Source organism: Falco cherrug, chromosome 3 (genome assembly GCF_023634085.1).
Source record: "Falco cherrug isolate bFalChe1 chromosome 3, bFalChe1.pri, whole genome shotgun sequence".
Lineage (NCBI taxonomy): Eukaryota > Metazoa > Chordata > Aves > Falconiformes > Falconidae > Falco > Falco cherrug.
The window spans coordinates 100757347-100770053 of NC_073699.1; the positions used below are offsets into that span (position 1 = coordinate 100757347).

At 39.3% G+C, this 12707-nt stretch overlaps 1 protein-coding gene across 1 annotated transcript in view; it reads left to right on the top strand.

The window, feature by feature from the left end:
* The window catches only part of CDKAL1 (CDK5 regulatory subunit associated protein 1 like 1), a 427152-nt gene that overhangs the window by 330442 nt on the left and 84003 nt on the right, over positions 1-12707 (top strand). Inside the window, exon 13 of the mRNA XM_055705480.1 lies at positions 1820-1882. Coding sequence (XP_055561455.1) covers positions 1820-1882 — 63 coding nt within the window. The remainder of the gene's footprint in view (positions 1-1819; positions 1883-12707) is intronic.

The following is a 12707-nucleotide window of genomic DNA, read 5'->3' on the forward strand; positions in this document are numbered from 1 at the left end:
TCCCCTAGAAAGGTTAGTGGAGGTCTCCAAATTCCAAGCTAATTTTTTTTGGTCTGCTTCTTGCATGATTCTACATTAAATTATGTTTTTAAGCAGCCTTTTTAATAGTCACTTTCATATCTCTCTTGTATTTATTATTGCATTTCTCCAAATCCTTTTTCTATTATTTTAAGCACTTTCACTGTGTATGACTGTACTACCAGGAAATAAGTCATTTCAGGGTGGTGATGGAATTTGGGTTGTGCAGCCTGATGCTTTTATTTGTGTGGGTTTTTTCCCCATTGGAAACAAAAGAGGTAATAATTGAGGTTAGAAGGTGAAAGTTCCTCTACTAAGGGAGATCGGAGATCTTTCCTTTTGCAAAAGCACATTCGACTGCCGAGAAAGTCTGTACCAACAGAAATGTCTTTTTTAATATCACTTCTGTTCATTTTAAAGCCCCTTAGTAAACTCAGCGAAACAAGCCGTGTTAGGTGTTAGGTATGGTAGTTGGATAGAATTGTCTAGGGCAGAAGTAACCTTCTCATCCTGAAGCTAAAATCTGCCATTCTTGTTTAAAGAGGGGTAGTGAGTAAAAAATCATTTTCTTGACTCTTTAGAGGTCATAACTGAAACACAGTTAGGGACCTCACAGAAGTAATAACATTAATCTGATACCTTTAATGACTCAGAAATACCCAGCTGTCATGAATTTGTACCAGCAAGTAAAGTTATAGCTTTTATGACCAAGTTGCTGCATCTGAGCATTTCACTGAAAACAAAAACGGTGTAAAGAAAGGAAATATAGTTAGTTTTGCATAATCAGAAATTACTAAATTGTCCTGTAGTTTCCAGAAGTTAAGAAAAACACTGCAGTCACACAGCTGTCTATTTAGATCTTGGCATGCTGGAAACATCAACAGATCCTACCAGTTCAGTTGGAAAACTACTTTTGTAGAAATGATGGCTAAAATAAGAGAGTGGTACAGACCACAAGCAAAGAGTCCTTGTCATTGTTGTCCCCTTTACACATTTTTCAACACACAGTGCTTCGCCTTCCCGAGCTATAAGTCGGCATCAAATTTGACATGATAAAACTTTAAACTTATTTGTGACTCACCCCTGCATTAAAGATGAAGGGTGTTTTTCTCCTCTCCCTGCCCCCCCCCTCTGTAGGATGCAGCTGAGAGAGTCTATTTAACGTGCTGAAATCACTGCAAGCTCTTTCATTGATTTCAGTAGAGGCTGGATTAAGCAGGTTTTGTCTTTGAACTTTGCTTTTAACAGAAGGAGGGGTTTTTTTTCCTTTGCCTTAGCATTAAGTGGCATACCACCTATTAATTCGCCACAATCAAGGCAATGGTAGTATTAGCATCAAAAGAAATGGAAAAATAATAAATGGTGATTCTCTAAACTGACTTCCTTTAAACCTAACCTGCTGTAAAGCAAGGCTGCATGTACATGCTGGAATACGGGACAAGTCTTTGCAAGATTGGAGCCTAATCTTCAAGTTTTGTTATCTGTATTCCAAGACATTATTTATGATTTATTGTGCAGAAATTAAAACAAATCTGAATTGTTTACGCATTCCACTGATGTTCCATAGATTAGTGTTTATTATTTATTAAGGATATTTTCTTGACATTGTTAATATATATGTTAATAATTTCCTGTGATATTTAATATCCCTAATCTGCATACACTGCTCTTCATACCTACAGTTCCATTAACGAAGCGGGGAGAGAATCTGTTTGTACCTGCATATACAGCTTTTTAAATTAGTAGGCTCTTTTTCCTTTAACTTTTCTAATACACTTTATTTATTAATACTGCTTTTCAGAAAAAACAGAGAACAAAGGACCTGTCCCAGCTGTTTCATTCATACAATCCATATGATCATAAGGTAAGAAAAAAAATACACTACGTATGTTTGTTGTTTAGAATAATTCCAGACATTGGTGATAACTATATATTATGTTTAATGCATAAATGAGGGGAAATGACAAAATTGAAAGCGCCATGGTTTTTGTGTTACTTAAATTATGCTGTCCTCTAGATGTGTCTTTGTTTCTTCAAGCCAAGCTGGAAAAGCTGCATTTTCTGATTTGTGAAACCAATGACTCACATTAACCTCACAGAAGTATAATTTATAGACTGACACTAAATCCTGCGAAGTGACCATATGCGGTGTCGCATTACCCTCTTTTTTTCTGTCTCTTTAGAAATCACGTTACCATTGAGTCTGTTGCTTAGCCGGTTGTGTCAATTAGGCCCTGAGATACATGATACTAATGAATTATCTATTGATTCTGGAAGCATCATTGGAAGAGGCTGCTTTGTTGACAGCCTGGTGGTTGTCTGATGGAAGAAGAAATATACATCATCGTTATAACTTGATCCTTATTTGTAAAGTCTGGGAACCCTCATAAAAAACAAAACAAAACAAAAAAACCCAACCAAACACCCCACACACCCCCCACCCCAACTTCTTTATTGTATCCCATACTGTAGGGTAAGAAAAAGTCACTTTCCTAAAGACATTGCAATGTCAAATAAAAACCTAAAGCTGTTACAAGACGATTTTGGAGAACCAGGAGGCAGAGATCACAGCGTTTCTGTGCTGTAACTATGTTGTGGGGGGTTGTAGACATCATGCAAAAGAGAGCATTAAGCAGCAGACTGAAGGAGAGTTAAGTAGGTTTGTAAATATTTTGGGGGAGTTCCTCCCAACTTGGATGCATATGTGTTTGCGTTTGTTTTTTTTAAGCAAATGTACTAAATCCTTTAACAATTTGTCAGCAGCAGGAGATGATTGGTTTTACTGCTTGTTTTGCAAAGCGTGTGATTTTGCAAGTATCCATTTCAGAAAAGAAAAATTTGAAACATTTTTGTTTGTTTGTTTATTTAGACATTTCATAGGAAGGATCTGAACTCTACCCCTTCTTTTGCTGGCCATGTACCAAAAAAGGCTATACACTGGAAAAATTAGCTAGGTTTTGTATTTGGGGGAAGAAGGTGACAGAAGTGTGTATGTATGGGCACCTGTGTCTGAGTATGAGCACGTGTGTGTGTATGTGTGTGTAATCGCACATATATCTGTGAGAAATACATTGTGTAAATATTAATGGGTTACATTTCTCAGGCAGGTTGTAACTGTGAGAGTTCCATAGTTATCAGTAACTTGGAAATTAAAAAAAAACACGTTTCAAACAGTAGGTATATTCTATATTTTTAATATTTATATATCATTTCAAGTTAAATCCGTAACTTCAGAGTGGTTTTTTATGCCTAGACCTACCATGACAAAGATTGGTAAAGCAGATATTAAAGGCCTGTGAAAACTGAAAAACGTGAAGAATAAGGAAATCGGGGTGGCAAGGTTTTGAACAGGATCATTGCTTTTTTGAGTTGAAGCATTTTATGGTAAATGTAATAGTAAGTCAATTAAGATCTAATAAGGAGAAGCAACTGATAAACCAGAAGCTTTGATATTCCTCTCCGTGTCTAAATTCTTCTGTGCCAAACACTTTTTATTCATAGTACAAGGAAATTCCATTATTCTTTTATTAGCACTTTTAATGGAGCTTGGCCATTTGTAACTCCTGCTGCCTTCCTGCTCATATCCTTTGTGGCATTATATCAAAGTATCCTCAAATGATTTTGGCTTCAGTTGTGAAGGCTTGTGCACTCTTTACAAATTAGTCATCAGGCAATGTGGAATTGAATATAAATGCTTAGATATATTCCCTTTTGATCTTTGTTTTAGGACCTTTAATAAATTATTAAAAGTAGCACAATTGTTTGATGAGTGATTTTTGAAGCTCCACTCTTTTGCTACTTCCAAGCACATTCTGCGTATGTATCTGAGAGTAAAACGGGGGGGGGAAGGACAAGGAAAGTATATTAAAAAGGTGATCTTTCCTTATTTTCCATTTGACAGTGAAAGTTTTTCTTCTGCTACTTACTATTTGTAGTGGCTGCAACAAACTCACTGCAGATTTCTTGTCCTGTGCTTTTAATTTCCACCTCCACTGTCAATTTCACAATTGTTGCAGTCCAGGGGAGGGCTTTTATTTTTTTCCATTAACTCTAGCATAATCAACATTAGTTGAAAATACAGTTATTTCAAGTGGAGGTCTGTGTTAGCTTTAATTCTGTTTGGTCTGATGTATGTGGCGGAAGGGTTAATTTTTGGGGGTGGTGGTTTGCTATTTTGTAGATTATTTTCAGCAAGCATAAAAAGGAGATTTTACGATGACTTTGTGGAAGTGTTGGTGATGCAGGATCACAGCACAAATGACTTGAATTACTGGCCTCCAGGATTCTTAGCTGGTTGATTAAAAGGTTTTGTTCTGAGAACCTTTTTAAGGTAGAAAAGATAATGTTAAAGGCTATGTTGGACCTTGGTTTAAAACAGATATAAAAAGGAAGCTCGTGAACCACGGTGGCTGGAACAGGGCTGTCTACAGAGATTGTGTAGTCCTTCATCCTTTGGTGATGGGATTCACTTAGGAAAGAGAAAGATCAATCAGAAAATGTTCATTCTTCCAAGTTTGTGCTTCAGTCACTAAACCAGAAAGTGGTGTTTGGATGGAGTAGCTACACTAACCTCATTACTATTTATGCTTGGTCAGGAGACCAATACCTGTTAGAAATGGTTGCTATTCCTGGAAATTTTACCTTCAGTATATATTTGCCTAGGTAGTGTAAGCTACTGCATCCTGCAAGATGTTTTAAATGTTTGTGGTTCTGCATTCCCAGGTGAAAAGCCAGCTCTTTTGTGGAGGGGGAAAGCAAGGATTTGCTTTTCCTTCTACTTCCAGGTGTGGAGTCTTATCCTGTATCTAGTGATATATTCACTTAATTCAGCAGGAGAGGGAGCAGAGCATTTAAATCCTTCTATGCTGAAGGGATGGAAAAGTGGGAGGTAATTCTGCCCTGTGGATAACAGGGGAGGAGCAGTTACGCCTCTGTATTCTTTAATGCCTAAATATGTATAGGTTACCACCTAGTTGCCCTTCTCACTGTTCAGATGAAACAGTACAACAGCAAATCTCAAAAATTGCCCTTTGGTTGTGTATTTACCCTGTCTGGGGGGGATTTGATCCTGTTCTCTTACACCTAGCATCACCCTAGTTCTAACACAGCCTCCGACTACAGGACCTGCGGGTCTTTCAGATACCAGGTCACTGACAGAGCTTGTTGTAGCATCACTCTTGCATGCCTGGCAAATATTTTGAATTCTTAATGTCAGACACACATGAAAAACTCACTTTTCTCAGATTTTCGGTGTTGTTAAAATAAACACACACCACCTAAAATTCATTCTTTCCAAAATTCAACAATTATTTAGGAAATGTTATTGTAGGAAGTGTATTTTGGTTATGAAAAACTGTTCCAGGTGGGTGTTTGCCATTTGTTCAAACTCGCTTCAGTTAGCATGTGTAAAAATGTATAGAACTCTATTTGTAGACGAAGCCATTCCTTGTTCTGAAATTTTTGCTTATTCCTGTGTTTAGGTGGGTTATAGGAGTATATATAGTCTGGCTTTCTTGAGAGTAAGGTTCTGACTGCTGTGTAACTTTTCTCTAGTTAGCAATAGCACAACTCTTTCAACAGTGGCTTATTCTAGGATCATTGGAAAAAATCAGAAAAATGACAGCCTCGTAAAACTGTACCAACAACAGTTTTAGTGATTTAAGATGAAAAATAAGATGTTTGAGAAGTGTTCTTTTTACCTTTGGCTATAATCTGGCCAATGTTGTACTGGCTCATTTAATGAAAGGTTATATTTGCACACGAGTAATTCCAGTTGCATTTTTTTGTGTGTGTACCCGGTGAGGTTCCACATTGCACGCAGCAAGAATTGTATTCTGTCTGCGGTGGATTGTTTAACTCCCTTAGTGTCTCTCTCCCAGAAGATGTTGTGGCCCAGTTTTTTGAAAGCCATTAAGGCAGTTGTGATAGCAGGTTACCTGGTCAAAACAATAGGTTTCAGAAGCTTAATAGGAGCTTCAGGATCCAATGTGCAAGTGTCCGAATTTAGCAGCACAGAGCCCTAGTTCCCGTGCTTTTTGCAGAAGTATTCAGCCTAGCCCTGGAGCAGTTGTTTAAAACTATAGTCCTCAATTTATGCTCTGCAAAGGAATGTTTTTACGTAGGGTAAATATGCTCTAGCAGAACTGCTGTTCCTATATCAGAGGATAGCAGAGAGAGACCTTGGGCCAGGTCCACACATGCCTCTGGCAGCATCGTGCTGCTTCAGTGAGAAATCCTCGGAGAGTCATGCTCAATACTCAGCTCTGGACTCGTTTCTGCCTTTTGCAACCTGAATCTCTTGCTCAAGAATAGGGCATGAACTATGAAAAAATAAGGTCATGTCTTACAGCATTAGTGATTTATTTTAGTGTATACTGTGTCCAACCAAGTAAGAAATAAAGTCAATGTTCATGTGATTTGAAAACAATTTTTTTGAGAGAATTTTTTTCCCCACGTTGAAAATACTCAGGATTAAAAAAATAAATCACTATTTCAAAATGTGCCTCAATACATCCAGTACTACTAAAATATTTTTTAAAATCTTTAAGACTCATGCTTTAAAATGTTCTGTTAATAAGTTCTGAAAATGTTAAAACACTCAAAAAACTAAAACACTGCCTGTGTGATTGGCAAGTTATAGGGACCGTTGTATTGAGACACGATTAAGTGGCACAAAGCTTGCTCTGATTTTGGGGTGGGGGGTGGGGTTGTTTTGGGTTTTTTTTTATTTCCTAGCTCTCAGCCTGGTAAACGATTTCAGGGGGTAGGGGTGATGTCCTGTATTCCATCGGCTTTGGCAAAGGTAGGTGTGTGCATAACTGACTCAAGGAAGATTAATAACAAGATTATGTATGGCTATCTTTAAAGTTAAGGTGCTAATGGCTGCTGTCACAGACTTACCATGATAATTGTTTTCAACCAATTATTTCAAGTGCACAGATTCTTGCTCCAATTTTTAACGGAAAATAAATAATCTAATGTCAGCATGCTTAATCTGTGGTTGTAGGGCACCTTTTTCGTCTGCTGGGTTCTCTAGCTCCTCTGGAGAGTCTGAGGTATTTGTAAGTCAGAAAAATTTAAAAATTATATACTACTCCACATTGCAAGAGGTTCTAATTAATGAGGGGGTGAAGCTGTGTTTTCACAGGAGCCACTCTCAGGCAGGTGGGGTCTCTTTTGGCACTGCCTGTGGAGGCACAGCTGTATGATCCAAGTGGTTTTCATTGATAGAAACAGAAAATATTAGTTGTAGCAATGCCCAGGCTGTGGTGTTGTTTGGAAATCATCTTGGACACCTGTGTGAAACGTGAAGTATCCAAAAGCAAGAGGAAGTCCCAGGTAAGGGGTGAGGGATTGGAGTCAGTTGGCTTCTGGTAGCAAAACCAGTCAAGTCTTGCTCCCCTTCCAGCCCCTGGGCTGCAGCTAGTGCCTCTGGGCAGTGGACAGAGTGGTGGCGGCACCGAGAACCAGCAAAACAGTCTTCAGCGTGGTGAGGGTTGCTTAGTGAAACAGCAGAAACGAGGGAGGTGGGAAGGTAAGCACTGCTGTTGGGACTGGGTTTCCTACCAGTGAGCTGCTTCCTTTCATTTTTTGCCCATGCTCAGGGAAGCTGGACCTTCCGTGCACCCCTCACAAATAAGCAAAACTGAGCAAAAAGAATTCTGATGTCTACTGAAAGACACAATTCTGAAATGCCTGGTGTTGGCTAACTTCCCGACGGCAGGCGTCACCATGCTACTCTGTTAATTAGATCCTGAAAACTTTGGTTTTGAAGGTGTGTCTGCACTGTGGTGTGATGTGATTACGTGAGAGGGCATGTAACTCGAAATGTTGAACACCTGTAGACTTGCAAGTGTTGCTATGAGAGTATTTTCTTAAAAGAAGCTAGTGAAAGACTAAAACATGGTTGCAGCATTAAGCATACTTGAAGGGTGAGATTTACGTCTTTCAGTGATCTGTGCTCGTACCTTTCCAGTAGTTGCTGACCTCCCAGACGTTGCCATCTCCGTTCACAGCCACTGGCATTACCACTAGCATGTTCAAGTCAACCAGGTTTGGATGCTTTTCGGAGTCTGGAAATGGGAAATCTCAGAACTGCTGAAAAGCACAAGCCATCCTTGCTGTTTTTCCTAACGACAGTAATGTTTCTCAGATATTAGCTGTGGTTTGTAAGGTGTGCGTGTGCAGTGGAAGTGTTGTGACTGTCTAGGTTTTACTTTTGAGCCAGAAAAAAAAGAAAGTGAGATACTGTCTCAGCCTTCAGATTTTTTGGGTAATGACTTGGGTATATGATTCTGGAAAATAACAAAAATCCTTTTAACCTGCTTTCCATTTATTCCAGGAGCAGCATAGTACTAAATCATAAGATGACTGTGAGGTTGCAATGCCTATGATATAAGCCACAGTCTGAATTTCCTAAAGCAGGTGCTTTGAATTGTTCTTCTGTAAGATGAAAAGGATTTCTGGGTTATTGCTGAAAAGAGACAGAGCCTTTTGCTATCTGCTGCTGCAAAATAGATTTCAGGTTTAATTTAATAGCTCAGATGTCAGATATGACCACGTTTTATGGAAATATTCTTATTGTAACCTACATCCTTTCTCCTCTTTTCCCTTCCCTCGTGTTCAAAACTGCTTTTTAGAGGAGGTTACATAAAGCTGTTTTGTGCACTTGATACGATGTGAGGCTTCAAAGAAGACCACTGAAAGAGAAAAGCAATTTCTGTTTAGAAGAGCGGTGCAGTGGCCTTGTGCTAATGGCACACTTGAACATTACTTGATGACAGTGAAGAAAATCTAATGGCCTGAAAACCTCCTACTTTTTCTTAACTCTTAGCTGCACTAAGTTTATGCCATCTGTAACACAGAGCAAGCTAATATACAGGCAGCTTAGAAATGGCTGTTCGAATACCAGGAATTGATTCAGGGTTTTGTAGAGAATGGAAGAAACAAGGAAAGCAATGCAATGGAAGGGCTTACTTCTCTGCTGAATACACTGTATAGAAAAAGATGTATCTGCTTTGTCTTAATTCTATAGCTGAATTGTTGGGATAAAAGACTTGCAATCTTATTTGAAGTGTATATTGCATCGAAAAAATGGGGGGGGAGGGGGGGGGGGGGAACACCAACAAACAAACAAACAACCCCAATTGCTGTATTTATTGCTGTAAAACCAATGGGGTTTTTTGTTCTTTTTATTTAACATAGAACCTAAAATATATGCAAACAAGTAGTGTATATGTGCTTAGTGCTTTGGTTAAAACTACTTAATGCTAGTAACTTTTGCTGTAATTGGATATTTAAAGCATCCAACCCTGTCTGATGCTAACTAAATTGTTTGGGATTGTCACCTCAGTTATGAACCAGAAGGGAAGCTTTTCCTGATTTAGGTTAAACAGGTCTTTTTTCTATTGTTTTTAGATGATCTTTCTGAGAAACAATTAACAGTAGTTAAATCATGTTTGCATCTATACACAAAGGTTATGGTCTATGGTGTTGCACAAGCTTAGATGTTGAATGATATTTCACAGGTACTGATGTATCATTGAAATATCTTTACTAATGATCTTGAGAACAGTTTTAAGAAATAAGCTGATGTAATCCACACATACCCCTGTAAAAACATCTATACGTATTTTCAGTTAAATAATCATGAAAAGAGTGGTGATTTCCTTCACAGGTTTTCTCCCTCGTACAGCATGCAAAAGCTACCTGGTATAGCAGATTGTCTCAAACAAGTATTTCCTACCTCCAAAAAGAATATGGAAATATAAAATGAGAGGCAAGTTTTATGGTGACATTAAATATCTGTCATATGAATGCAAGTAAAACAAGTTGTTAGATGCACATTAATCCTCTTGTTTTCCAGAGAAAGGAAATAGATATCTTTTGCTGCATGCCTTGTATTGCTTATGTACCTTGTCCATCATTACTGTGGTACTGACACAAAAGTACGATAAAGAAAGGTATTTTAGGTTTTCTAAAATTAGTTGCCAGGAAAACTTGACATCACAAAAAGTGAATGGACCGACTCTGTTAAAATTTCTTTTAAGCTCTTAGTAATCCTGTGTTGGCAATGTGACGTGTAACTCTGTGGTCATTTCAGGTTCAAGTATCTTCTCTTCTCCAATTCCCTAACATCTCATGTCCCCTGTGTCTCTCTGTGGCTGGGCAGTTTGTAGTGGATTTGATCTCCCAGTCATCTTTCACCTTCTCTCATGTTTTTTTCTCCTCCTTCTTTCTTTTTTCTATTGCCATTTACACACACACAAGTTTATTTCTTTTTGTGTAGTCAACCCTCTTTTTTTTCTGTTTCTTCCTACCTACACTGTTCTTTGTGTAATATATTCTCCAAGTATTAACATCATATTCTCTCTCCATTTCCTTTAAGTCACCTGCCCTTTATTTTTTCTTGGCTTTTTTTTTCCTCTTTATCTGTACGGAGCCCCTAAGTCCTACAGCTGTCCTTTGTCATGGCATTACCGAGGCCGTGGGAAGCATCGTTGCTTTCGGCGGGGAATGGCATCAGTGCACCAGGTGTAGCAGGTGCGTGAGCGTGATGTCGTGGGAACGCACTGGCAGAGGCGGCGGCAGAGTTCTTCACTATTCAAGAATTTAAACTTTGCTGTTGACCTCAGTGTTTCTATGACCAAGCTCTTGAGCTTGCTTGCTTTTAATTAATTACATATCCAGAGACCCAGGTATTGGGAACTTCACTGATGGGTGTGGTAAGGAGCTTTACGTTCTGTTCCTATCTTGTCAGTGGAGTACAGTGGTTCATTTTGCTTGTAAAATTGCTCTGCTCTTCCTGTGTCCTTGAATTAATTCAACATGTTATCTAACGTTCTAGATGTTAACCAAGGTGGCATCAATACTTTTATTACCAGGTGAATGTGGGTAATCTTCTGGTACCCAAAATCTTGGGTAAGATGTCTACTCTCTTGCATGGAGTGAACATATTCCATTTATACTTTTCTCCTTTATTTCTGTTTAAAAGCTTGTTTCAATGACCCTTTGATATAAAACTGTGAAGGAGGTGTGTATTTTCTGGCTTCATGTCGGATAATGAGAGTATGGAAATACTGATCTCCTTCTCCTCTCCTGTATAGCCTTACGTGCAGGCACACACACATGCGTGCATGCACACACGAAACCCCATCATCAACAAAAACTGATTTGAGATTGATTGAGGAATTGATCTCGTGTATATCAAGTCAGTCAGGGAAGGATGGGATCACATTTTCCCTCATTTGTAATGAGTCAGCACTGGCTAATTCCATCTTCTGCTGTCATTTAAACTCTTGGAACTAGGCATGCTCTTTGAGTTTTTATTTGGTTGTAGTTTTCTCTTTCTACTGTACCGCACTTAAAGAAGTGAAGAAAGGTTATTTATCATACAGCTGAAAAGGCAACTCTGAGTAAAGTGACCATGTAGAGCTGTGGAGGGAATTTGGGCTTTAGGTTGTTCTACACAGGGACCTTGTTCTGCTGCTGTGTGTCGGCACAGCGCCCTTGGCCACGCTCGGCTTCGAAAGGCAGCAGGAGGAAGAGGCTCAAAATGAGCTAGCAAACCATGTGGATTTTGCATCTTTAATCCAGGTGGTTGTCACCTGCTGCAGAGCATCTGTCATAGCTGCACATGGAATTCAGGGTTCTTACAGGTGTGCACTAGGTCTGCCTGTGTCTGAGGGAGGGTGTCGTGATCTTGGGGGAGAAAAGGGTGTTTGTGTGAAGATGGCACTAGAAAAGCATCCTGTGGTTTGCACCAATCGCTCTTCCTTTCTGAGGGCTGCAGGATGAGCACTGAGGGATGCCAGTGCTCAGGTGATTCGGTGTGCATGCTGACAGCAGAACGAGCCACATGCAGCTGAATTACCCCGATGCTGACATATACCTATTCGTGTAAATTGGGGTGGGCTGCGAAACTGCTGACCCTCGTTCAAGGGTGGACTGCTGGGTCAGTAGCCTTTGAGTTCACTCTGCAGTGTAGACATGCCGTGGAGGTTTAGGTCCCAGCTCAGGGCAGACAGCATCTAAACCAGATGATTCGAATTCAGCTGTACTTGAGCTTTAGTGTATCAGAAGGAAGGAGTGGCCCTGCATAGAAAGAGAGGTACAAACCTGGATTTCATTATAAATGCATGTTAACAAAGCATTTTTCATTCCTTAAGTATAACATGTTCTTTGTATTGTTTTTCCTCCTTATTTTGGTATTTTATGAACATAAATTAGTTTTCATCAAAAAAATTATATCCGTCCAAAGGTGGGTAAAATAAATTATCCGCCCTTCCATGCATTTTGTGAGGGAAGGGCTCCTGCTTGAGAAGCTGGTATGACAGCTGTCTTCTTTGGGATTTACTTCATTTCAGATTTTGGCGAGATGCCAACATCAAAAGAAGTCGTCTTTCCAAGAAGCTGTAGCTTCTTCCTGTGATTCTGGAGACTGCCTCTCTTTGATGGCAGTATCTGAACTATAAGAGGTTTGTGAGGCCAATGGCAAATTTGAGGTTTGATATCTCACGATCCATCAAGATAAAAATGGGGGTGAGTTGGGGGGGTTGGGTGTGGTTGTATCTCCTTAAAGGAGCAGGAGCATTACAGTGTCTTTGTGATAAATGTAGCATTTTCTAATATCGCTGAAAGCAGATAAGAGGTTGATCTTTAAAGATGACATCTTAGTTCATATAAATGCT